Here is a 27,748-nt window from a genome sequence, read left to right as displayed (position 1 = left end):
CTACAGCACTTCCCACACTGCTATTAGAAGACCCCCCGCTCCCACACTGCCATTCCCATATGTGCTTGCCTTTGCTTTGCTTCAATTGGCAGGCATTCAATATATCTTTCTGGAAACCAGGTTCTGTGGTTGAGTCTGATGAAGAATCCAATGAAGAATTCAGGGAATGTTTTTCATCTTCATACCACTTTAAAACAAAATTATTCTGTTAAATAAAAACTGGTGATCTTTTCAGCATAAAAGTAGGCTAATCTATAACCTAATTATACTAACAAAATCTTGTTATGATTATGCCAAAAACAATTACCTCAGGTACCTCAAATGGAACTTCCTGGTTACCATCTCTAAGGATTTCCGCTAATAATCTTAATGTCTTCTCACGAGGAATAATATTTTCTTCCTGGATTTTATTCCAGACAGCATCAGCTCTTTGCCAGTCACCATTCATTTCTGTAGAATTTGATTAAGCAGAAATTAATCAATAAGTATACTAAAGAGAATTCACAAAAATATTTAGAACTTTTCTTATTTGATGTTGAAGAAAGCATTATTCCAAATGCTGCCCTTTAGGGAAAGGAACCAAATGTGACTGTGACCCGAAGTCAAGAAGGGAACTTTTCTCTGTACTTCTGAATTACAAACCAAAAATACCCTACCTATCAAAAAGCAGTAACAAGAAGCCCCCATCACACTTTATTAAACACTTTCAATCATGTTGATAAAAAGTTTGTCTTTTTAATGTTACTGAGAAAGTGCCTACTGCTGAAATCAAAATCAGAAACAGGTAACAATTCAACTATGACCTTTAGCCTTTGCAAAGATCATGGAGAGATATATATACACACACACTGCATATGGCACCATACATACATAACGTATGTATATATATGTGTACCATATGCAGTATACATATATATGCGCTCATATGCGGTGCATACGGTATACATACATCCATGATCTTTGCAAAGGCTACAGAACCGGGCTACACAGCAGAAGGCGTGCAGTGGGCGGGCGAGCAAACATTGCCCCGAGAGCTCCACCTCCTGTAAGATCAGCGGCAGCATTACATTCTCATAGGAGCACAAACCCTATTGTGAACTGCGCATGTGAGGGATCTAGGTTGTGCGTTCCTTATGAGAATCTAACTAATGCCTGATGATGTGAGGTGGAACAGTTTTATCCCCAAACCATCCCCATCCACCACCACAACCTGGTCTGTGGAAAAACTGTCTTCCATGAAACCAGTCCCTGGTACCAAAAAGGTTGGGGGCTGCTGCCGTATAGTACACAGCTGTAGTGTGTACTAAAATGACTGAAAGTGTGTAATTCTCTTTACAAGTGACAAACCTTTTCACTTAGTTGAAGAGAGAGAATAGTCTATGTTTCTTCTGTCGACACGAAGAGTTTCTATGACCATGTGAGATACGTGGAATCTCCTTAGATTTCTTATCTCAACTGATAATGCTATCAGACTATTACAAGGGGACAGGAAGTCGGCTGGGAAGGAAATAGGCAGATCCCTTCGTATTGAAAAGTCCATTTCCTTTCATGTGGTAATCTAGTCTTTACAAATAGCAAAAACTCTAGAATCAAAACTTTGTTTTTAGAAATTCTCATGGTTGGAAAAGGAAAGATCAAGTCATTTAATATAATAAATTAATTTCTGCTTGTGAAAAACTGGGGCAAGATATGAAAAATGTCACATGACACCAAGTGCAATACAATTATTAAATGCACAGAAAACTTGCTTTAGATGTCTTTTTTTTTTTAAATTTGCCAGTAGGTATAAGAAATATCTGGATTGTGTGGGGTCCAGCTCTAGGAAGGAAGGGTTTGTTTCAGAGCACAAATGTTCCAGGCAACATGAATACATTTGTTCCTCAGCATTTTAGAGGAAAAATACTAAAACACGTAGGATTTTCCTAGATTATTCTCCTGAAAACCAAAAAGTTAAGTTTTTTGATAACTAATGACTCCTAAAAGTAAAAAATTTAAAGAACAAAAAACAAAGCATACTCATTCTTCAAGGGAAATTAGCAATTTAAAAAAAAAAAAAAAAACCTTAAATAATGAGTAGAGAAATTCCCCTGGGTCACACAGACTGAAGCCTAAACTTTTTTTTTTTTTTTTTTTTGAGATGGAGTCTTGTTCTGTTGCCCAGGCTGGAGTGCAGTGGCCTGATCTCAGCTCACTGCAACTTCCGCCTCCAGGGTTCAAGCGATTCTCCTGCCTCACCCTCCCAAGTAGCTGGGACTACAGGTGTGTGCCACCATGCCCCGCTAATTTTTGTATTTTTAGTAGAGACAGGGTTTCACCACGTTGGCCAGGATGGTCTTGAACTCCTGACCTCAAGCAATTCACCTGCCTTGGCCTCCCAAAGTGCTGGGATTATTGGTGTGAGCCACCGTGCCCAGCTGCAGCCTAAACTTTCACACAGACTACACTGCAAGGAGGCCCAGATGGCAGAAATTAACGTAAAGTGCAGAGTGATTTTATACATATACTGATAAAATTAACCCAAGTAATATAAAAGCCTTACATTTACAACCAATTTTCAAAACAAGACTCTCATTAGCTAATTATGCTTTTTCTTCATTAAAATGTTGTGTAATATAAAATTGAAGTATTTCAAGTATGTGAAAGTATAAAACTTATTTGATTAAAAAAAAAAAAATTCCAAGTCTCTGAATCTTTATTCCGTAGAAGGAAAAAAAGTGGAGCACTTCTGTTGACTGCCAAAAGGTCCTTGTGGACTGTGGGAAGATAGGGAAGGTTTCCAACAGCTAGACACAGTACTGCTAAGGACCTTTAAAAGGGGACTTAATTTTTCTGAACAATAAAAAGGTGGGTGGATAATCTACAGCTCTGTGCCTTTAGGCTGTAAGAATTCTGGGAACATTATTTTCTTTGTTTAAAAATAGCACAAAACTATATAAAAAGCTTCTACTTTGGGAGGGCAAGGATATTACAGAGATGCACCTGTTAAAATAGACTAGTGGGCAGGCACAGTGGCTCATGTCTGTAATGCCAGCACTTTGGGAAGCTGAGGTGGGCAGATTAGTTGAGGCCAGGAGTTCAAGACTAGCCTGGCCAAGGTGAAACCCCGTATCTACAAAAAATACAAAAATTAGCCACGTGTGGTGGTGCATGCCTATAATCCCAACTACTGGGGTGGCTGAGGCAGGAGAATCACTTGAACTTGGGAGGTGGAGGTTGCAGTGAGCCAAGATTGTGCCACTGTACTCCAGCCTGGGCGACAGGGTGAGACCCTGTCTCAAAAAACAAACAACAACAACAACAAAAGGACTAGCAACTTAAGAAAATATTTCAAAATACAGATGAGAATTAGTATAATATAGCATGAAACAACTCAGTAAATATTTTTCAGAGGGAAAAAATTTCCTGGAATTGTATCTGGATCACAAAATACAAAACAAAGATTTGAAGTAGTCAAGCAAATCAGTGTGTCAAAATCTGCAGCTGTGTGTAAACTCTCACAAATGTGCAGAAAGGCTATGCCTTTTTTTATAATATCCTTTGTGTGTTTAAAATCCTACTGAGACAATAATGTTATTCAAATAATCTAACAGCCACAAACTTGAGCTAAGACCAAGAAATGGACACTCTGCCTCTATAATCACATCACTTTCCTGGAACTCACAGTTCCCTCCTGAAAGAACAAGAGGACAGACTGTTCTAAATGACCTCTGAGAACCCTTACGTTATAAGACCAAAGATTTCTGACAATATTAGTGAATTTTACAAGAATAGACACAGTTGTGGGGCAACATTTTATGGCTATGGAACCAGGGTATACCAGGTGGCACTTTTCACACGTGTTCTCTATGGTATTAAACTAAGAGATCTCTACTTCAGGGTTTTAATCATAAGGCTGATGGTTTTTACACAATGATATGATGGTGCAATTTCCATATTCCCCATGTCAATTACCTGATTATGGGACCTAAGTATCATTCCCCTATAAAATAAGGATTACAGTCTAGGACAGGAATGATGTAACATAAGCCTGGATTGTCTTGTTATGCCTGAAAACAAGACACTAACAAAGACTAATGGGGTGTGTCAGGCAACATAGAATCCAACACAGGAGCCAATGTGAAGGGGTTCCCAATGGCCAAAGACGAGATAATGTGAACACTAAAACAAATAAGGACTAAAATAAAACACAAATACATTTGAAAAACCCATAAATTCATTAAAAAAAATTCATCGACTTCAGAGGTTTTAAGGATACCAGCAGTCAAGATTCGTTAAAAGGGAGAAAAAGCAAGTATTTTTCTTGTGAATTTATTTCATATTGTTAAGTAAAACAAAAGCCACAGAATACAGTGTAGAAATGTAGAACATGAAACATGTAGAGTATAAAACAATCAAAACAGGATATAAAAGAATCAAAATAATAGGTACATACATAAAAAATATATGGATATAAAGGTACAGAGAGGGCAGTGTGTAGAGAAGACATAGAAAGGATGGCCAATTGACAAAGTTACATCTGAGATAAGAGGTTAGGGGGCGGCGGTGGACACAATGATGTTTTCAGAGTTACCTAGTATAGTATTATATTGTTTGAATCTTTAGCAATCAGAATATGTTCATTTCACTTGTGTAATAATGGAGGAGGAAAAGGCCACACAATACGAAAAGAAATGTAAATGGCTATACTTACTTGAAGAAATAATATATAAATCATTACTGAGATAGAATAAATGAGGTTATACAGACTTTTTAAATAGATTCAAAGAATTATATTGCAAACTTACAAATGTAAGGCAGCTTGACTCTTGGCTAGACTACTATACAAAGAAATTAATTTCTACTTTCTATCTGTAAAGAAGAAGTGTTCAGAACATAGGAAAATGTCATATAGAAATAATAGAAAATTCCTTAAGCAAGTGAGGAAGTCATTTCATTCATGTAATTAATGTTTGTTATAGTTTCTAGAAGCTAATTTTGCAAGACTTGTCACAATGAAAGCTCAAAATATATTGGAAAGGATAGAAATGAAGTTTGAATAATGACAAAATTTTGTAACAGATCATGTTATACTGAGTCCACAGAAAATGCAAGCACTTTTATGTTAATAAAAGCTTGTATTTAAATGTATGTAAGACTTATGCAACGCAGTTCCATGGGTGTTGGCTGAGCTACATATCTGTGTTTTGTGCCTGTTTCTGTAGTATAATTTACCACAAAATTAAGTGTGTACAGGTATGTGAAAAGTACTGTTTTAAAATAAACAAAGGAAAGTTGCTTTTCAACAAATATCTAAAAAAAACTACTAATTCAATCTCTTTCAAGGGCTAAAATTGCATCCTAAGAAAGAAATCCACAATGCAAAATATGGATTTTTAAAAAGTATGAGTCCACATTTACTACCAATTCATATCATGTGTTCCATTTCAAAGCAACTGAGTCCATGTAACAATATTTAAATAGTGGCACAAGTCTGAAGGCAAAATGCAGAAGGGGATAGCTTGCTGCTTCTTCAGAAAGGAAAGGATTAGGGCTATTATAATCAGATTATCTATTTATAACATGGCAGAAGGTAGGTATACAAATGTGGTTAAAAAGTATGTATACTTCTCTATAGGATTCCACTGGCTTCCAGCCTCCTAAGAAGCTAACCACACTCTGCCAACCTTCTCAAACTACTGGCTCAAATGCAACGCAAGAACTGGAGACAGGTGTCCAACAGGACAGATAGAGGAAATTAAGGACAAGAAAATAGCATTAAACCTCAAAGACCATATATCCCTAATGGAAATTTTAAGATGAAGCTAAACGTTGTATATTTTTATTGTTTCTTTAAAAAAAAAAAAAAAAAAAGAAGCCGGGCACAGTGGCTCACGCCTGTAATCCCAGCCCTTTGGAAGGCTGAGGCAGGAAGATTGCTTGAGCTCAGGAGTTCAAGACCATCCTGGGCAACGCAGTGGGACCCCGTCTCCACAAAAAGTAAAAGAAAAAAAAAAATTTTAGCAGGGTGTGGTGGCACATGCCTGTAGTCCCAGCTACTTGAGAGGCTGAAGTGGGAGGATTTCTTGAGCCCACGAGGTTGAGGCTACAGTGAGCTCTGATCACACCACTGTACTCTAGCTGGGGTGACCCTGTCTCAAAAACAAAAAACAAAACAAAACTAATAGTGAAAGTTCTTCTGAACAGGAAGAAGTTTGTGTGGCCCTAGACTACCACATACTTACACTTGTTCTTACCCGCTGCGGTGTTAAGACTTGGTGATGGGGCTGACCCTTTCAGCAGAGCACTACCTTTACATTTGCAGTGCCTACCACAATGTCTAGCACACAGTAAGGGCTTCATAGATTTTTCTTTTTTTTTTCTGAATCAAAGTTTATATAGTCTTCTATGAGGACTACTTGAAATAATAAGACACATTCAGACATACAGTCAGTGTTTCTTTTGAGCTTGGCACATTAGAATTTCATCATGAAACTGTTCTTTAAAAGGAAGAAAAAGTAGGTGCTCAAATACAGATTATAATTTGCAATTTGAGGACCAACTGCCTAAAATACAGGTTTTTAATTCTATACATTCAATACCAACCTCAGCATTGTGTGCAAAAACTTGATCATCGCTCAAGCCAAAGTCTTAAGAATTACACTGTGAAATGTGTATTTCAATACAACCAAAAATTGGAATATAAATTTTTTAGCAAATTTAATTTCATTTACATCATCAAGATGTAAAAGAAAGCTTTCAATGGTAATAAACACAAGTCTGAAAAGACAAATAAATCCCCTTATTTGTTTGGTGAAGGGAAATTTGCCAAGACAAAAGAAGAACAATAAATCTAGATAAATATCCATGAATCATATAGGGAAAGGTCACTGGCTGTTCTAAGTGTTATTCCTCTCCACTAAAAAATCCTAAAAGAAACTGTAAAGCTCCAAATGTGTACACTGGTATAAAACTACTAGAGCATTGTTGGAAAAGAGAGATCAAAAGTTTCTGAAATGTCAAATACAAATACTAAGATTTTAGCCTCAGAAAAGAGTTAAGGATGTGAATGAACATTAAGGCACAAAAATGAATAATGTAGTGTTGTTTTAGAAATGGAAAATGGAAATCTATTCACAAACCCAGTAACAGGAGATGGGCTGAATAAATTTTAGTACATCTATGTAGTATTTTAGTTATTTGTAGGTGATTAAATATAGAAAAATGTTTGTAATATATAACAGTCAAAAATATATGACATTTTAAAAACTGTTTAACAATGAGTTTGTATATAGATATGCAAGATATGCATCTTCTTGCAAAAAGAAAAAAATATCTACATACATCAACGTTTTGGTGGTTACCTATTTATAAAAGTGACCAATAAATTTACCTGAAGGTTTAAATAAAAAGAACAGAAAGATCATTCTTACCTCAAAAAGTCCTATTAAATTCTGTGGTTCTGATGAAGGTTTTCGTACTTTCTCATTATTGCAGTAAGAATGTCAGAAATTATGAAGATATACAGTGCCTAGTGCTACAATATAACATTCTGTGATAAAATTCAATCTAGCCTCTACTTGAGCCTCTGTTGAATGAAAACTGCCTTCTGACAATCCCTGGAGCTCCCTCAAAACCAAACACTCCTTTCCTGCCACTGCCTTCAACAGAATAAATGAAAACATGAAGAACAGTTAAATCACTTACTATACAGTTTTAGCAGATTGTAGTACATCTGGTCTCTATCACATTCAAATAGCTTCTGTGTCAGCTCCACTAATTTTTCCAGAGCTTCAACCTTAAAAGTAAGATTAAAAGACAGATCTACCTTGCTATATATTTTATAGTTAACAAACAGCAGTGGAATAATCTTTCAAATTAACTTTACCAAAGGGCAGTTTAACTTCATTTCAAAAGTTAATGGGCTGAGCACAACAATGTGAATGAACTTAATGCCACTGAACTGTATACTTATACAGGGTTAAATGATAAATCTTACATTATATTTATTTTACCACGATTTTAAAAAAATTTGGAGTCAAGAACACAACGTGAATAACTAATTCAAAGATATCTGGGTGGGAGAACTCAATGAGAATATCGTACACTAACAAAATACTTCTCCCTCCAAATTTTACACTCTTCTTGCCCTGGGGCTTTTATTTGGCATGATGCAAACAGGTACCTGCACCAGAGGAGGGCAAGCAGAAATTCCAGAGCTCTGGGAAGCAACTCCTCCTGCCACTAAGGACTAATGAAGGCTTAGTGCATTAGTGCCAAAGACACAAGGTCGGCCTGCTCCAACCAACTAGTTAAAGATAAAATCTTCAGGGCCCAGGTTAACAATTTAGGGTTTCTACTGCACCTCAGGAATAATAAATAAGCCATTGCTTATCTGGCAAACAACCAAGATAAACACTGCTTCTACAATGCCCCGTCTCTCGAAATCCCCAAACGTTCACGTGACACAGAGGACCCTTGCCTTTTACTCACAGTTTTAGGTGACTGAGACATCAGAATCAAATACAAACCTGATTATTTGCAATACATTTGTCACAAAACCACTGAAGCCTTGTAGATCGAGCTCTAATCCCTGGAGTCTGTAAAATAAAATAATCACATAGCACCCAAGGTAAGGCTTCGGCTGAATATTATTTTTTTCCTCAAAGACAGTTTCTTTTCTTATGAATTTGCTGCCAAACATATATACTAAACTTATACACTAAACTATATATACTAGTATACAATGTATATACTAAATTTATACTATAACTAATACAAAACTAAAATTAACCCCATAGTTATCATAGACCTTTAAGTAAGATTAGAACAGAGCATAAAACACAACCTATATTTAACCTGTGCCTAGAAGATGCCAATTATTTCCAAATGCTGCATTGCAGGTCAATGTTCATTCCATAAATCTTTAATTAATAAAATGGTTATACTTTCTTTAGTTCAAAAATAAGCGATAAACTAGAAAACGTCAAATAAAACATGGGTGTGTCAACATTCACATGCATGTGCTCTTTATTTTTTTATTTTTTGAGACAGAGTCCCACTCTATTGCCCAGGATGGAGTGCAGTGGCATGATCTCGGCTCACTGCAACCTCCGCCTCATGGGTTTAAGCAATTCTCCTGCCTCAGCCTCCCAAGTAGTTAGCATTACAGGTGTGTGCCACCACGCCTGGCTAATTTTTATATTTTTGGTAGAGACGGGGATGCACCATGTTCGCCAGGCTGGTCTCAAACTCCTGGCCTTAAGTGATCTGCCCATCTCAGCCTACCAAAGTGCTGGGATTACAGGCATGGGTCACCACGCCTGACCACATGTGCTCTTTCTCATTTACACTCTCTCTCTTGAACACACACACACACTTACTTTAAATACTCCAATAGACTCAGGAGACAAAAATTATCAATGTTACACAAAATAACAATTGTCACAATAATAAACCATTGGCTTTCGTTTTAAAAGAAAATGCTTTGCAAAATTCACAGTGATAAAAGTACTCTAATGACTTTTGCCTAGCACCTAAAACTAAATGTTTAGACAGCAAAACAAGCTAAGTACTTTAAAATTGGTTTATAGTCTTAGTTTATTTAAACAATTGAGACATATGTTACATCCTCAATTCGAAATTACTATTGTTTGGTCAGTAAGTCTGGCCTCAAAGCACTTACTTTACAATTTTGGATACTGGAATAAAATACAAAGCATTTCAACATAATTCCAAGGATTTGTCACTCTATAGTATTTTCATCATCTGTAAGAGGGCTTCACCATTAAATACTACATTTCAATCACAGCATTATAAGAAAACTACATACTCATTAGCCCTGGCTGTTACAGTCTAGAGGAGGTACCTTTACTGCTTTCTCCACTCACTTCTGTTGATCAAACCAGGTATCCCTTGAATCTAATCTCTTATTTATAAGTCCTCATTATTTTTAATTAAAAAAAATAACATTGTACAATGTTAATTTACGTACTGAAGTGGAAACTAACATCTTGCAGCTTTGGTGGGATGACAGAAAAACTGGTAGACTAGAAGTTGGATAACTTGTTCTCATTTCTTGTATCCACTTTTTGGGATACAGGAAATCACTGATGAATAAGTTAGTCATGGAAATATAGTCTCAAATACTATTAATGTCTATATTCAGGTACAATTTCTTCTCAAGGATTTTTCTTACGTTATTTATTTCGTTTCACATGCGTAATACTGAAAATGAAAGCAATGTCAATATATACTAAAAGCCCTTGAAAAATTAAGAAATAATCCTCTTCAGAACATGGCAATATGCAAGGACTACACTCACTTACAACTTTCAATATTATTGCTGATCCAAATGCCAACAATCTAAACAGCACAACTTTTATGACATACTCTTTCGGTTTGTGGCTGATTAATCTGCCTGTCTTTGGCAAGACAGCCGATTTATATGGCAGATCTTCCCATGTTTCATTTTGAAATTGAGAACTTCAAATATAAATCTCAATCATCAAAAGAACATCTAGGTCAGATTAACTAAATCTCCTAGGCTGCTGTAATAGTCAAGATTTCTGGCTTATCTCTTAACATCGGAACACTGCAAGTTGAAAGCAGAAATAGAAAATGTAATAAAAACATGGAGAAGAATAGAATTCTAATTGGGATGTTAAATATAACATCAAAAAAGTTAATGTTAATTAAACTCATCTTTAGTTCTTTCTGTGTTGCCATATACAATCTATCTAATGAATAGTGAGGATAAAATAATTATTTTTATAGAAACAATTGCATGTTTGTTTCCACCTGAGCTACTGTGCTTCAAACCACAACTTTCTACAGTTGCAATTCACTAAGTTTAATTGTACAGGGGGAAAAAGTAATCCAAAGCCAAAAATAATTGTCATTACTTTAATTTCATTGCAACACTCTGATATAAATTTACCATAAAAGCTTATCATAAACTTCTATGTATACTAGTAAAAACAGATATCCAATAATTATTACCTGTTAAGTAAAAAGAAATGAAAGTTTTTCTACTGCATTTCAAACTCTGTCTCAAGGAAGATTATCCTGAATTTAACTCAAATAGAAATTTTCACCTGTTCTGATTTTTCTTGCCACTACTGCTGGAGATGTCAAATGAAAGCAACAACAAAAACCGCCCGCTCTAGCCTCATGTCCCCTAGTTAACACAGTAGGAGGAAAAACCATGTCCACAAGGACTTTAAAGAAGGGACAAAGACAAGAACATGCTGGAGAAGGTGGCATGCACCTGTAGTCCCAGCTACTCGGGAGGCTGAAACTGGAGAACTGCTTGAGGCCAGAAGTTCAAGGCTGCAGTGTGTTATGACTGCACCTGTGAATAGCCAATGCACTCCAGTCTGGGTAACATAATGTGACCCCCGTCTCTTAAAAAAAAAGAAAACAACATCCCCACCCCAACCTAAGTACCGTTCAAGTACAACTGACCCGTGAACAATATAGGGGTTAGAGTTTGACCATCTGTGCAGTCAAAAAGCCACATATAACTTTTGACTTCCCAAAGACTGAACTACTAATAGTCTACAGGTGACTGAAGTCTTACCAATAACAAATAATTGATTAACGCATATTTTGTATGTTACATGTATTATATACTATATCCTTACAATAAAGTAAGCTACAGCAAGAAAATGTTAAGAAAATCGTAAGAGAAAATACATTTACAGTATTGTATTTTTTGATATTGTGAGTTTATGACATCTTTTTACAAGATGAATTTCTATCTGAAATGGCAGGCAACCAGAGCTGCAAACCTCAATCTACAGTACATATCAAGCAATTCAACCTTTTCTTGAAATGTCACAACTTTACTTCTTAGAAGCACTTCCAGCATCACTAGTGATACTGTGTATGGATGTCATGGTGTTATTCAAAATAATTACAGTAATACAATATGTACTACAGTGAATTTAATGTACTTATGACTAGTACTTTGTTACTTTTGTTTACATTTCTCTCAGCTGTGAATGGCAGCATGTATAGTCTATGTGTGTGTAAGTTTTGATAAATGTTAACTTTTAATAATAGATTTGTATATGTTTTGTGGTAGCAAATGATAAGATAGACTAGAATCTGCCTATATTTTAAGCATTCATGACATACCTTTTTCTTAATTTTTTCAGTATTTCTAGGCTATGCAGTTCATCTGCGAGTTTTTTCAAATCTCCAAAAACTTCTCCAATATAGTTACTGAAAAAAAGCCTACACGTAAGTGGACCTACATAATCCAAACCTACGTTGTTCAAGGATCAACTATATTTATCCCCATAGATAGCACAGAACAAGGGAGCAGGAAAGGTCTCATGGTACTGATTAAATCTTTTAGCATTTGTCCTTTTCTCTAAAATTTTCCAAGATAGACTTGAAGACCATGTATAATAAGGGGGAAAATATGAACTAAAAATTATCCACCTGACCAGGTGTTATAGGAGACACTAAACTAACTCACGAAAGAAGGGGGTATACATTTACATGAGAACTGACATATCTTGAAATTTTGGGGGACAAGACAAAAAAACAAAAACAAACAAATGAAAAAAAACCCCTAGCTCTAAAATCCATTGTCTGTGTATAGGATTCACCCTGGCTTATTAAGGAAGGCAAATGGGAGAAAAAGTCCTGAATTAGTAACAAAGACTGGGAGATCACTGGAATCCAAACTTTTGGTCTTAAAAGTCATCAAAAGAGTTTTTCCCCCCCACTGAGAAGAGATCAAAATTTACTCTGGCTGCAGTGTGATGGAAAAGCAAAACAGCAGATAAGGAGAGAGGGAAAAGTCAAGAAAGAGGAATTCTGGAGAAAGGGTAAGTTGTTTTTGACAGTTCAGATATTGAGGGGTCATGAGATCATGGAGGTAGGAAGGTACAGGGGAACCAACAGAAAACAGAAACTCAGGGCCTGGTTTCAAATTCCATAACTACTATACGTTGAGTATCCCTTATCCAAAATGCTTGTGACCAGAAGCGTTTCAGATTTCAGATTTTTCTGACTTTTGGATTATCTGTATTATTTACTAGTTGCACATTCCAAATTCGAAAATCCAAAATCTTGTAAGCATTATTTTTAACGGCCACATCATTCCATTTCATAAACAAACTGAAGTTCATTTGTACCCTTTCTCCTTTAAGAAAAACTTTCACTGTTACAGGTAATAATCATAATTTATATCTTTACCTACTTTGGTTTTCAGATCATTTAGGCTCATTTAGGATCATTTCTCAAAAGTGGGTCAAATGTCATTACCATTTTGAAAGCCCCTGATACATAAAGACAGCAATGTTGTTATGACTTTATGGATGGGATCTCCTTTATGGTTCCTATAGCAGAGCCAGAACTAAAACTCAGGGTTCCTGAGTGCTAGTCCAATACTCCTATTGCTAGAAATTATGGTAAAATAAGGTATTTCTCTGTAAACAAACAAACAGAAAAATGACTTCATTCTTTTAGTCTATGATCTTTTCAGGTACTTCATTTACTTCCCAGGAAGAAAGTGTTGCAGACCATATCAAGTTTCACTTTTCGGGTTACTCATTCTTTTTTTTCAAGACCAGGCAGAGATTATATATACAAGAAAAAAGTTAAATAACGTATGAAATGTAACCATATTAAAGGTTTTCTATCAAGAAATGTATTATTGAATTTAACCCTTACCCCTTTGAGCAGTTCTGCAATCACTTACTGAATGCCTGTCATGTGCCAGGCACTGCTAGGTTCTCAGAACCAGCACAAAGATGAGAAAAAAATTCTGCTTTAAACTTAGCATTTCTTACTCTAACCTCTTCCCTTGGGTTTGATTCCCAAGAGTTCTTGAGACAGCCTACAGAGGATGTATCTGCAGAAGAGATAAAAAGATTGACTTCTACGCAGGAAAGAATGGCATAGAGAAGGAAGGGAATCAAACTAACATTTATTAAATGTCTGATAATGTACCAGACACTCCAGATGTCATTTTATTAGTATTATCTAATAAGAGTTCTAAGAGGCAGAAGGATAAAGGGAGGAACCTCTTTGCTGCCTCAGGGTCCTGGCCCAGGCAGTTCCTTCTGCTTGGAATGCTTTTGTCTCTACTCTAAGTGGAAATGCACAATTCATCTTTTAATTCTCACCCCAAACACTGCTACACTCAAAATTAGGGTAATAGTGGTGGATTTTTAAGACACTTTACTCAGTCATCTCAAATGCTATGTAAATGACGGATAGAGACCTGACTTAACAGAAAATAGGGTGAATTAACATAGGTACAAGATAAATGGAGCTCTTAGATCTGATACAGTATCTCCTATCATGAACCCTTAAAGTTGGCATTGGCAGATTTCTTCATCTGAAACCTCCAGAATGAAGCTCTTTAGCGAAGGTGATTGATAGCATTTGCATGGCTTCCGAGTTGGACCAGTTTCCCCTTCCCTCCTTCCTTTCCTTCTCAGTCTTTCTCCCTTCCCTTCATTCCAGTTGAAGAGATAGACCTTTAATAAGAGAATCTACAGAATGTAGTAATTGCTGTAAGATGAAGTGTTATAGAAAGGACTTTTTTCAGGTCTTTCTGAGGATGGCTTGTGCCCAGGAGGTCAAGGCTGCAGTAAGCTAAGCCACCGCTGTACTACACAGCCTGGGTAACAAAGCAAGACGCTGTCTCAAAAAAAAAAAAAAAAAAAAAAAAAGACTGGAGACTGTCAAATATATTACACATAACACATGATACACGTATGCCAACTCATTTTAAAAACAGATAGACAAAGCCGGGCACGGTGGCTCAAGCCTGTAATCCCAGCACTTTGGGAGGCTGAGCCGGGCGGATCACAAGGTCAGGAGATCGAGACCATCCTGGCTAACCGGTGAAACCCCGTCTCTACTAAAAAAATACAAAAAACTAGCCGGGCGAGGTGGCGGGCGCCTGTGGTCCCAGCTACTCCGGAGGCTGAGGCAGGAGAATGGCGTAAACCCGGGAGGCGGAGCTTGCAGTGAGCTGAGATCCGGCCACTGCACTCCAGCCTGGGCGACAGAGCCAGACTCAGTCTCAAAAAAAAAAAAAAAAAAAAAAAAACAGACAGACAAAAAAACAGGTCATATTTACTACACACTGAAGCTTGCCTATGACTGGTTTATCTAATTATTTCCACAATGCTCCAAATACAAAGCAAGTCTGGAAATTCAACCATAGTGAATCTACCCAATGATAAGACACTATTGCTTTTTTTGGGAATTATAAAAATGTTGCTCATGACTTGTAGTATTCTTTCTGTAAAGCTATTCTTTACCCTTTAAAAAATTTTGTACACACCTACTATAAAAATTCTGTCACCAGCAGACAGCCATTCCTAAATGTGGTTGTACTCTGGCAAAGCTCTAAGTAATTAAGAGGCAGTCTTCTCTTGCCTATTCATGTGACAAACATGTACCTTATGCTGAACATCGTATTTTGAATTACGTGAGGTAAAGAAGACAACACAATCCTTATAAGGGGCAAAGGGAATTATTATTATTGATCACTTACCATAATCCAGGAAACATGCAAGCTGCTTTACCTACATTATGTGATTGAATCTTAAAGACAGATATTATGTTCTCTTTTATACATGAGGAAGCTTAGAAAGGTTTAGTAACTTGTCCATTATCACATAAGCAGGTAGATGGCAAAACAAGAAATCACTCTTCTGCCTCTGGCTCTCTCACATCTTACTACACAAAGACAGGCACATGCTTTCCTCCTGTAGAACCTCTCAAAGCTGAGCTTCATTTCTGCTCTGATCAGTGACCTGCTAATACTGACACTGTACATATAGGGCAGCAGAACTCAATAGCCAGACAGCTCTTTTCAGGTTTGGATTCACTGTACTTTCAGAAGTGAATGTGGAAGAAATTATACCATTTTCTAGAAAATGTAAATGAACCACTTAAACTACAGAAGCGCCTGTCCAACATAGCACGACAGCACGCCCCACTGTCCGCTGACAAGTGGGCAGACTGAGTCATAAAATGAAAAGAGAAGAAAGTTCTGAATTGATTTCACAGTCCTCCTTTTCTATACTACACCATTCTCTTCAAAAAACATCAGGAGGAAAAAAATATAGTTTTCTGGGTTATGTGCCTACATTTTCAGTTTCATGATAAGCAGTCATCAATATACAAAAATAAGGAGGTCAAACACCACTGTTGCATCCTGTCCCCTGTTTATTTTTGGAAAACAACACTGACTAAAAGCAAAGTATAATCTGAGAAAACCCATGATTATTGATGTATTTATAAGTTAACAGTTTTAATCACATGAAATAATTTTTCTTAAGGCAATGGGTCTATCTTCTGTGAAATGTTTTGTTTTCTTAGTGGACACAGAATTGTTTAATAGTGAAATTAATCACAATTTGGACAGACTTTTATAGTTAGCCCTTGACTTATCAATTCCACCAAGCAAAATTTAGTAAAGCCTAGATAAAATATACTAATCCTAAATAGGCCAGGTTTGTCACCTACCATTTCCCATAAGCTGCTTACCATAGTGGAAAAAAAAAAAGAAGAAGAAGAAGAAAAAAATTTAAATTAAATGCCAAACAGTTGCAGACAGCACTTGTTTGGCTGATTAACTTGTAGACAAGCATTACAAATAAATCTGAGCATGGTCTGCAGCAAATTAAATTCCACTGCTTTTAAGAACAAAGAATTCTTTGGCAAAGAGGATTAGCAACTTTACACCCCGGAATGCCAGTTTAATTTAATTGTTCCACAATCCAAGATTTAATATGCAAATATCATTTTGATATATAATAGTGAATTTAACAAAGTGAGGAAACAAATTTAATATACAACCAGACTGCCTTTTCTGAACTGTAATTATATACAAAAAAGAAGCTGGCCGAGATCCCCCTCCCCCCACATTACTGGGATTGAATTCTATTAACATGAATCAGAACAAGTGTAATTAAAGGTTAAAATTTTTAAATGTATTCTAATTAAGAGTCTAAATAGCTCTACAATTAGAATACTGTAGTTAAAATCATACCTCAATGATCTTCTTGGCCTCTTTGTAATTTCCTGTTTGTAGGAAGGCAAAGAAGAGATCATAGAGCATCACCATTTCACCTTGTTCTTGGCTCACAAAGTCCATTGCTAGGGAGGAGAGAAAAAATATACATATTAGGAGAAAAAAAAAAAACACCAGAAAAAACAGTATCATATGAAGTTCCAGACAAATACAAGAAAAATTTGTTTTAAAAAACAAATATTAAGAATAACTTAAAGATTATAGCTATATTGACTAATTAAGTACCTAACAGAGTAGCTTCAAAGAGAACTAGTAAGGATAAGGGTAAAAAAATCTTCATAAAGGCAGATCACCAAGAAGTAGAACACAAAAATAATAGACATTTTTTCAAAATGAACAGTTACTAAAATCAAGAACATGTATAATATTGGAAATCTACCCGATATTTTTCTTTTAGATTTCACAAGTATAAAGAAAGTTTATCTGAATGTGCTGGCCTTCTGCTGAAGTTTCTCTTAACAATACACTAAGATTAAATAAGCAAGAAGGGAAAAAAATCCAACTACATTAAGATATTAGAAAGTGACTAACCTTTCTGAATTAGATCAGTCTCGCCTTTCTCTATCAGTTTACACAAGATATCATGCATCCTTGGTAGTATTTTATACTTTTCACAGCAGTCAATGGCGACATCAAGAGCGGTAGACGGGTCATCCCTTAGAAGCAAAAAAATTAACGAATAAAATAAATCTAATTCAGCTTAGTCTCTCCGTAATACTTTAGAGAGGTGTTTAATGACCAGTTAATATGTAAACAACTGAGCTTTACTTAAGGTAGAGAACCACAAAGCTAAAATGAGGGGAAAAAAAGAAACAATTTCTCTGTATAAGTAAATGTTCAGAATACGTACATCATCAGCAGTCCACTATTTACTCTGCTTCATCTTTTATTATTTCATGTGTTAAACGGTACTTTTTTTAAAAGTCCAAATAGATAAAGGCATTCTCTGATTTTATTATAAATTCTGACTTTATGTAGTAAGTGCTGTAAGAATGTATTATTTCTAGTCAGGCACGGTGGCTCTCGGCTGTAATCCCAGCAGTTTGGGAGGCTGAGGCTGGTGGATCACCTGAGGTGAGTCAGGCTGAGCCACCGCGCCCTGCGAAATCAGTTCCTTAAACAGTGTGGTACTATATTCTTGTGGGTCCTTAAAAAGTATTCTTCCCCCCTTTAAAAGGACAACGTTGGCCGGGCGCGGTGGCTCACGCCTGTAATCCCAGCACTCTGGGAGGCCGAGTTGGGCGGATCACGAGGTCAGGAGATCGAGACCATCCTGGCTAACACGGTGAAACCCCGTTTCTACTAAAAAATACAAAAAACTAGCCGGGCGAGGTGGCGGGTGCCTGTAGTCCCAGCTACTGGGGAGGCTGAGGCGGGAGAATGGCGTGAACCCGGGAGGCGGAGCCTGCAGTGAGCCGAGATCCGGCCACTGCACTCCAGCCTGGGCGACAGAGCGAGACTCCGTCTCAAAAACCAACCAAACAAACAAAAATGGACAATGTCAGTATGAGAAATATTTAAGATCTTGCAAGACCGGGTGTGGTGGCTCACGCCTGTAATCCCAGCACTTTGGGAGGCCGAGGAGGGCGGATCACCTAAGGTCGGGAGTGTGAGACCAGACTAACCAACATGAAGAAACCCCGTCTCTACTAAAAATACAAAATTAGCTGGGCGTGATGGCGCATGCCTGTAATCCCAGCTACTCCGGGGGCTGAGGCAGGAGAATCCCTTGAACCCGGGCGGTGGAAGTTGCAGTTAGCTGAGATCGTGCCACTGCACTCCAGCGCAACAAGAGTGAAACTGTTTCCAAAAAAAAAAAAAAAATCCTTTGGAAAAATTATAGAGATTATATGATCCAATTCTACTTGCCACCCACTTTTACTTTAAAAGAAATAAAGAAATTGGGGCATCTAGAGACTAGCTGATTTGATTAAGGCTAACAGGTAAACAGAGCAAGCAAGTCGTTGGACTTCCCATTATCAGTTCAGTACATCTAATTACACATTATGCTTTATTAAAAGTACTGGTATCTGAATAATCTAATAAAGTGGTGCAATTTAGAATAAGAAATTAAAGATTTATGAAAAGAGAGTATGAAAGGTATTTTAAAAAGAGGCATGGTTAAAGACATGGCTCCAAGTACAACTAGTGACAATTAGTGAAAATCTTTGTAGAGAATATAAATTTCTCATACACAAAACAGTTCTCAAAATCAGAAAGTCCTTTTATACTTTCCGTTAAAGCCTTCACGTTTTTGTCCCTTATACAAATGTTACGCTGCCCTAAACTGAATTACTATTTTACCTAGATTTGATTTTAAGCCATACTAAAAAAGTAAAAGACAACGAAGAAATGTTAACTTTGTTGCAATAATACTGACACAGTGAAAAACGATGAAACTCTTACCTTATACCCTTACTAAGCCCTGTTTACAGTGCATCTTCTGGCACCCTACAGAGTCATTTGAATTTTTGTCATTTGGGGTGAAGACTAAATTACAGGTTAATTTCAAAACCGCAAGTAGATGTTGCAGGCTAGATTACTGTCATACAAGAGAAATGGTACAGTAGCTACCACATATGATATAAAGCTTTATATAATCAGTATTTTCCCTTACTTCAGACACAGGTTCAGTTATTGCCCTTCTATAATTCTGCTTAACGAAAAACTACTAAAACATTTTTTAAGGGCAAAGCTAACACATACAATTTTTTTTTAAGCGGCATGATTTGCTTTTCCAGATCAATTCCCAAACTAGAATAGTATTGTCTCAATTGTATTTCCCCCTACATTAGGTCAAAGCTATCAATAAATGAATGAATAATTGTTCTGTCAATCAAAGCGACATGTTAATAGTCTTTGGTCTCCAAATATATGCTTCTGAAGATTATACATGTTCAGAACAACAACAGAAAAGACAAGAATAGCAAAATGGAAATAAGTCATATACTTGTAATTTTAAGTACCAACATTAGTGCTCTTAGGATGCCAACAAAATGAATTAGAAATTTATAATGAAATACCTCATACAAAGTGTACTGGAGATAAAAAGTTAATGACTAGTCAGTTCTTCAGTCCCTGTTATCTAATCCTGACTTGTGGTTGGATCATGTCATTTTAAAAGATAAAAATTTACATTCCCCACATAATTTATGTCACTATTAATCTTTCATATTAAAGCTTGAAAACTTAGGTGATGATGGAAATGAAAAATATGGTTAAAAGCGCCTAAAATTTGCATTGCTATGAAGATAGCTGTGTAGTCATAGGACTTTGGGATTTCCATCCCAACTGATAAGAGTACTTATGCTACTCAGCTGTAGCAATGTGATACATTTCTAGAAGTGGTGATGAAAAGCAGGTTATCACAACAGATGAACTCAAGGACATTTGGGTTCCCTCTTAGTTCTAATAGGTTCTATGACTCTGTGCTTATTAGGTTCATCTAAAGTGTTTTGCACAAGCAGAGAAAATCGTCAGGTGAAAATACCACTTTTATTAGGCAGGATGAAATCCGTAAGGGAAGCACAATATCAAAAGGAGAAAGGTAAAAACTGCTTTACAGCCAGAATGTGGGACAACACATTACCAATCAGTATACTTCTAGCTTCTGTGACCCAAAGTGATCTGTGAATTTCGTTGAGTGCTAGAAATGATTTAAAAATCCTATTAAGAAATAACAATAATCCTTTGAAGAAATTAATGTTGACACATTAATTTTACATTCGAAACTTTGAGCCCATGCTTGTATCAGCATATATGCATAATTCCTAAAGCTTTACAAATATTTAAAGCCTCACTCCTAATAAAAATTGTCAATGCTTTCACAAATGACACTAAAAGAAAAATCAACTCTATAGCATACTATTATCCCTTTAAAAAAAAAAATCAAGACAACTCCCCCAAAATTTCAGTAGATTACATAATTTTCATGCATAAAATTACATACACTAATAAAAAGCAATCATTTTAAAAAGCAGTATTTTGTTTGGTGCAAATTAAAAATATAAGCTTTACAAAAATTCTGTGAGTCTATGAAATAAAGGTAAAATTGAGGAAAAGATTCTGTAATTCTAAATTTTAAGAACATATATATGAGATAGGCTGGGTCCAGCAAGAAATTTGGAAACTTAAAATAGCGTTAAATTCATTAGCTTGAATGGACTCACTTGGCCTGTATCAAAATTCATTCTAGAATCTAGAATTCAGTTCTTAAGGGAACATGACTACACAGAACTACTATAAACTACAATTTCTTATTATTACATGGACAAACATCCAGAAAAATAAGCTTGAAGCTCAGATGGCAAATCTGATAGTACCACTTGTTTGAGTCCTCATTCTGAAACTGAAGTATGCTATAACGTCACTGACAGAAAAACAAACACCACGTAGCATGTAGGTTTGCTGGACAGACATTTCTATGGGACATCCACCAATCATAAAACTATCCACTTTGAGATACCAAGAAACACGTACTCCTAACTCATATACATTCCTCAATACATATACCTGTAAAATCATAAATGTGTTTCATACAATCTGGAATTGTTAACACAACCACGAGTGACAACTATCTATTCATCTATCAGTAGCTTTAAACTTAGTCTCGCAACTTATACTAAGTAACTTTCTAATTCCAGAGAGTATACTTAAACAACAGAAGAAAGATGACAAATACTGATTTCTTTTTTATTGGAATAAAGTACTTTAACCTTATACATTGTTAGTGAAGTGGCAATTTATGTAAAGGGTCTTCCTTACTGAAATGCTCTCAAATCTGAAATCACTACAGAAAAGAGGGGCTGTGGGGGGAGAAAAAAAAGTTTAAAAAAGAAAAAACAAACAAAAACCAAACTGAACTCCTTAAAAACAAACTCTCTTACAAATCCTAAGCAGATGTTCAATATGGGAAGACACCAATTCAAGAGAAGCCATCATCTTCACAAAAATTATTCTGTTGAGAGAACCAGCACTTGAAAGAGCTAAATGTTTTTTTTTTTTCTGTTCATCATCTATAAATGAGGAATCTTCAAGGAGACTGGTGTTGCAATTACAACTAATCCTCCCCAAAAAATTAACTGTGTTGAAGGCTTTGTAATTTCCCTAGGTACAATTTAGCTGTCACTTACTTTAAAATTTACTCAAACATGCGTTCCGAACAGCACTAACTTCACATGTCAAGTGCTTTCCAGCCAATTGAGTCTAAACTGGAAGTCGGTGTTAAACAACTGAATGATTAGACAAGATAGCTCATTTCCCTGCTCTTTTGTTCAGAATAAAATGCCACATTTACATTATCAGGCTCAACAGGATTTTCTGACAGAGGGAGAAAAAACCCTACTGCACACTGTCCGTACTAAGCACATGAAGCCTGTCATTTACCAATCATCCTTCAAAAAGCAATAGCCATGAATGTAACTTAATTACGACCCAATGATCCTTGACGAAAAATCATCTTATCACTGTCCTGTTCCCCTAGGGCAAACGAACCACTTTTTGTCCTTTGGCACTGATGATGCTAAATTCTTAATTGCAATAATGGAGTAAAAGAGCCAAACCTCCTTAATTTCCTCTCAGCACATAAGGAGTTCTACTCTAGAAGGCAAGCATTCCTATAAATAATAAAAGTATCCAGTACAAATGAACATGCTAAAATTGAAGGGGAGCGTGTATAACAGAATCATCAACATTTAAAAAAGCCTATTTCCCATTTATGTATCATATTAAAGTGTTGCCAGTGAGTTCCAAAAACATTGTTACAAGTTCATCTTAGAGAAATTGTGACCTTTATGAAGAACTCAAGATTAATTTAGCAAGAGTTCTGGGAGGACAGCATAAATGAAGTTCATTATACACTTAAATGAAATGCATATGTACATATACAGATTATAACACAAACCAGCACAAAAAAATCCTTAATGGAAAGCAGAAATTAAAGCTGCTTTGATCATTTGCACTAACATAATCCAGTTAAACAGCTTCAGTTATTTTTTAATGCATGCAATGAAACCAAAATGGATCAGGTATAAAACAAGTGAATCTGAAACTGCATCATACAAATTTTTATGCTTTAAAATCTGATGGCCCAGACTTGATTAATTTCATTTCCTTGACCATAACATGAAGACTAATAAAAAACTCTTTTAACCTATTTTAAAGCATTTTCTTACTTCCTTAATGTGACGGATTGCTGTCATCTCCATGAATCAGGCATGATTTCAATAAAAGAAATACATTTTAAGACAAAATACTTACAAAAGAAAATGTTTGAAGTAATATTCATTTGGACTACATGTAAAATACGTGGCTTAGAGACTGTAATGTAATGTAATATAAATGAAGCACAAAAATTTTGTTCAACTGCAAATTTTTTTTCCATTCAATGCAAGTATTTTCATTTTGATAATACAAAAACAGGTTAGCTTACCAACTTCTTTATAATTTTCCAAATCTGTTATTGTTTTGGAATTCCCTTGGCAAATGAATAAAAACAAAATGTATTTTTTCCATACCCATAAAGCATTTTTAGATTGTCTAAGTAACACAAACTAACACAGTATTAATTTCTCCTGTGTATTGTCCAATGCTGGAAAAGTCAGTTCAGAATTAAGATCCACTGAATCTTAAAGAGATTATCTTTCTAAGGAACTCAGTCTCATGGATTTGCTCCAGAATTACAACACGAAAGTAATATTCTCTTTAGAGTCTTTTGCAGTGACACGCCAAAAAGATGCTTGCCTTTGAATGAAAGGGTGAAGATTTATGATGATGTTTAAAAATGTTTTTTATAATTTTATCACAAGTTTGAAAAAAAAAGCTCATTTGCCAGATGAGCTCATATCTGCTGAGGTCAATTACATGATATTAGTGAAGATTATGCACATTTTTTTTTTTTTTTTTTGAGACAGAGTCTCGCTCTGTCCCCCTGGCTGGAGTGCAGTGGCTCAATCTCGGCTCACTGCAAGCTCCGCCTCCCGGGTTCCTGCCATTCTCCTGCCTCAGCCTCCCAAGTAGCTGGGACTACAGGCGCCTGCCACGGCGCCCGGCTAATTTTTTGTATTTTTAGTAGAGACGGGGTTTCACCGTGGTCTCGATCTCCTGACCATGTGATCCGCCCGCCCCGGCCTCCCAAAGTGCTGGGATTACAGGCGTGAGCCACCGCGCCGGCCTGATTATGCACATTTAATCAAATCAAATACACGTGGACTTTTTAGCAGGCTAGTGTGGTTAATCCTAGCACTTGTCATGATTCTGAATTAATTAGCTATCTTCCATCAGTTGGAGAAAACACAATTGAGAAAAAGTTTCAAAGTCAGGGTTTTACTCTAGCATTTCCCCTGACTATGAATGTTTCTGCTGTTTTCTGCAATTTTATAAATATAAAATTTCCTTTATCTTTTTTTATTATTGTCCTGACTCTGCAAGAGTCAATAGCCCTTTTTATTAAGATAGATGAAACTGAAAGACCTCATCATGGAGACTGCATTGGCAAAGTAGTTTAAAAAAAAAAAAAAAACTAGGCGAATAAAAATAGAATAATTAAAATAAAACAAAAATAGAAGATATACGTATCTGAAAGTAGTAAAACACCAAAAACGGAAAGACACTAATTTAGATTTCTTTAGCTCAATTAGCAGGGAGAGCCAAATTTGACTGAGACACAGAAATATCTGACTTCAGGATATAATCAGAAGCACAGAGGATGCTCTAGGTTAACATCTGAATTCCACACCGTTTCCATTTTCCCATGGTAAGCTCTCCTTGGTTCATGAGCCCCATCTGCAGACCTCTTTTGGAAAGCTTTCACGTCTCCTCTGTCTTCAAAGTATTTTTATTTGTAAGATACTTTTCTACGATGGCCTCATTTTCATTGTTAATTATTTTATTTTTGCCCCGTAGTGTAGGAGGGTCTAATTCTTCTGGGCACTGGGCCCATTTCTTTCAAATCCTTCTGTAGAGTTGCACATGCAATTTGCAGAAATGAGTCTTTTAAGCAATCGAAAAAAAATTCTAATAGGAAGCATATTAATTATAGGATTTCTATATAAAGTTGGCTGTGAATATGATAACTCAGTAACACAGTCATTATTTGAATCACTATTTCTTTAACAGGATGTAATGCTGAGACTGTGGAGGTTAAGATTTGGCCAATCATCTAACATGATAATTGTTTTTGACTGGATGGCAAAGGAATGATTTCATGTGTGCATGCATGTATACACACATTTCTTAACAGAAACTTAGTTAAAGGAGATGGTTTTTATTATACATTTAAATTCAACACTAAATCATTTATTATATTCAATTAATTATACTCTCTAATAAAGAAAGAAAAACTACCAGAAATTTGGGGAAAACATGAGAACTGTTAAAATACATATTTGATTTTTCTCCTGGCATCGACAGGACAACGTCCACACTACGTAGACAGTGAGATATTTCTGTGTTTCAGTCAAATTTGGCTCTCCCCTGTTAACTGAACTCAAGAAATCTAAATTAGTATATTTTCGTTTTCGGAGTTTTACTACTTTCAGATACATATATCTTCTATTTTATTTTAATTATTATCTTCTATTTTTGTTTGCCTAGGGTTTTCTAATACTACTTTGCCAGTGCAGTCTCCATGTAATGCAGATTACAAACTATATTAAGCTATGAAAAAGCTGACAAAGATGATCTAGGAAATTTAAAAAAGCAAAACAGAAAACAAAAACAAATACAAAAGAAAAAGGTAAGTTATGCTTAGTCATCTTATTAAAATGTTTTATTCATTACAAAATAGACTGATTGTATGATTTACATTGCAAATAATGCCTTAAATTGAGCACCAACAAGAGCATTTCAAATGGAAAAATTACCAAACTCAGTAAACCTTGCCCTATCAGCAAAATTCATCTCCTACAACATTTATCAAAGCCAGAAATAACTGCAATGGTATATGTATTTAAAATACCCTGTGAAGAAAAGGAGCACTGAAGATGCTTCTACACTTATTACCTGAATAACTAACAGTCAAGACACATACTCAAAAGCCTCAGAAGATCCTTTTTTCTTATATTTATTAATAACACTTATCAGGCTGAAAACTGGGAAAAACTAGATTCAATTTCAAGTAATCATATGCTCCTACAAAAAAGCACCAGGGACCATCCCATTGATACATAAAGCCACAGGACCACAGTGATTTTAAATGTCACCGAGTTCATATTAGTCCTCTTACTCTGTGGCAAATGACCTCCAAGGAATCCCCATCATGAGAGTATTTACAAAGTATAATCCGAAAATTATTAGACTCATTCTTTTAATGCCAACATTTAAAATTCAAAATTAAATTAACTTACTTTTCCAGGTATACAGTGATCAATGGGAAACTTATGTTGGTGGATGGTTTTGCTAACCCTAGAGTCACGATGGCTTCATGCAACTGTTTTACTGTTTCAATTTCACCTCTTAAAGCTGCGCCATTTAGGATGTGGAAAAAGGACAAGACTGTTGAATCTTTGATAGGAACATCCTTCTTTTTCATCTCCTTCAGAATGTTAATAGCATCTACAATGAAGTAACACAAAAGACCCTTAGGTAATTTCATGTAGGGAAAACAAACTGCTATTAAAACAGCATTTCAAGCCCAGCAGGAATGTAAATTCTAGTGTATAATGCCGATTTCAAGTTAATTACTACTTGCATTTCTAAACGAGACTACAATTATAAATCCACAATAGCATGGTTTTATCATTTCCCTGCAACTTTGACTACAAATTATAGATAGGGACTGTGTCCCCACTCTGTACCACATAACCCTGTACGGTCTGCCCTATAGCTGTAAGATCCTCCTAAATGGATGCTTTTATCGTTCAGAGCTAACATCTGCTAAATCACACCATTGTTTCTTCAGCAGATGGCTTGTCAGGAGGCCAGATAATAAAGATGTGTTTACACTGTATATACAGCCAGACTAATGGTCTGATACCGATAGGGCCTGTTTGCTATGTCGATACTAATTAGCCAAGCAGAGCCAATGAAAGCTTTCCAAAAGACTGCATGTTAATACATTAGATTCATTAAGCTTCATTAGGAAGGCAGAAACAAACATTTTAGGATATGGAATAAGTGCATTTTTATAATGTTGTTCTTAATTATTACACAGACAAAATGTTTTGACCACTTTACAAAAAGTGATTAAAAAAAAAATAGGCTAATCCTTATAGAGTTAGAAAGGTGTCCTAGGAAAAAATTCAATGTTCTAATAAACGATTTTCTCCATACGTTTTTCCCTATAATAAAATTAAAACAACCTTTTCTGAAAATCTAAGGAAAAGAGGAAGGCTAAAAAGGAAGTTTCAAAATAAAGTCAAATCAGAAAGTGAAGAAACAAGCAAACAGTATGAATGTATTATCAAGTGTAATTAATTTTATTAGGCTTAACATTATCTCAACAATGAGAAAATCTGAGTATGCAAATCAGCTGTGTAATCAGCTAAGCTTTTTCCATGAACCATTAATAAAAAAACCTTAATTAAAATAAAAACTTTAAAGTATATATTTTGTTAATGTTATTAAAAAGTAAGGCAAAGGCTACTGCAAAATTCAGAAGCATATATTAGGTTACATTTATAGGTTTTATGTTCAGACTTCAGACCTTCTTAAGCAAAAACAAAGCCATTAGTGCAGGCATATAAGCAAATTGTGCCATAA

The 27,748-nt window shown here is 35.7% G+C and overlaps 1 protein-coding gene across 1 annotated transcript in view; it reads right to left on the bottom strand.

Moving 5' to 3' along the window:
* LRPPRC (leucine rich pentatricopeptide repeat containing) overlaps window positions 1–27,748 on the bottom strand; it is a 117,915-nt gene that overhangs the window by 31,311 nt on the left and 58,856 nt on the right. The window contains exons 23-29 of the mRNA XM_015112262.3: window positions 26,395–26,602; window positions 17,582–17,706; window positions 17,009–17,115; window positions 8,508–8,576; window positions 7,684–7,774; window positions 308–450; window positions 70–187 (exon numbers count right to left, since the gene is read on the bottom strand). Coding sequence (XP_014967748.3) covers window positions 70–187; window positions 308–450; window positions 7,684–7,774; window positions 8,508–8,576; window positions 17,009–17,115; window positions 17,582–17,706; window positions 26,395–26,602 — 861 coding nt within the window. The remainder of the gene's footprint in view (window positions 1–69; window positions 188–307; window positions 451–7,683; window positions 7,775–8,507; window positions 8,577–17,008; window positions 17,116–17,581; window positions 17,707–26,394; window positions 26,603–27,748) is intronic.

The sequence above is a fragment of the Macaca mulatta genome, chromosome 13, assembly GCF_049350105.2.
Source record: "Macaca mulatta isolate MMU2019108-1 chromosome 13, T2T-MMU8v2.0, whole genome shotgun sequence".
Classification (NCBI taxonomy): Eukaryota; Metazoa; Chordata; class Mammalia; order Primates; family Cercopithecidae; genus Macaca; species Macaca mulatta.
This window is presented reverse-complemented; position numbering and strand designations above follow the sequence as displayed.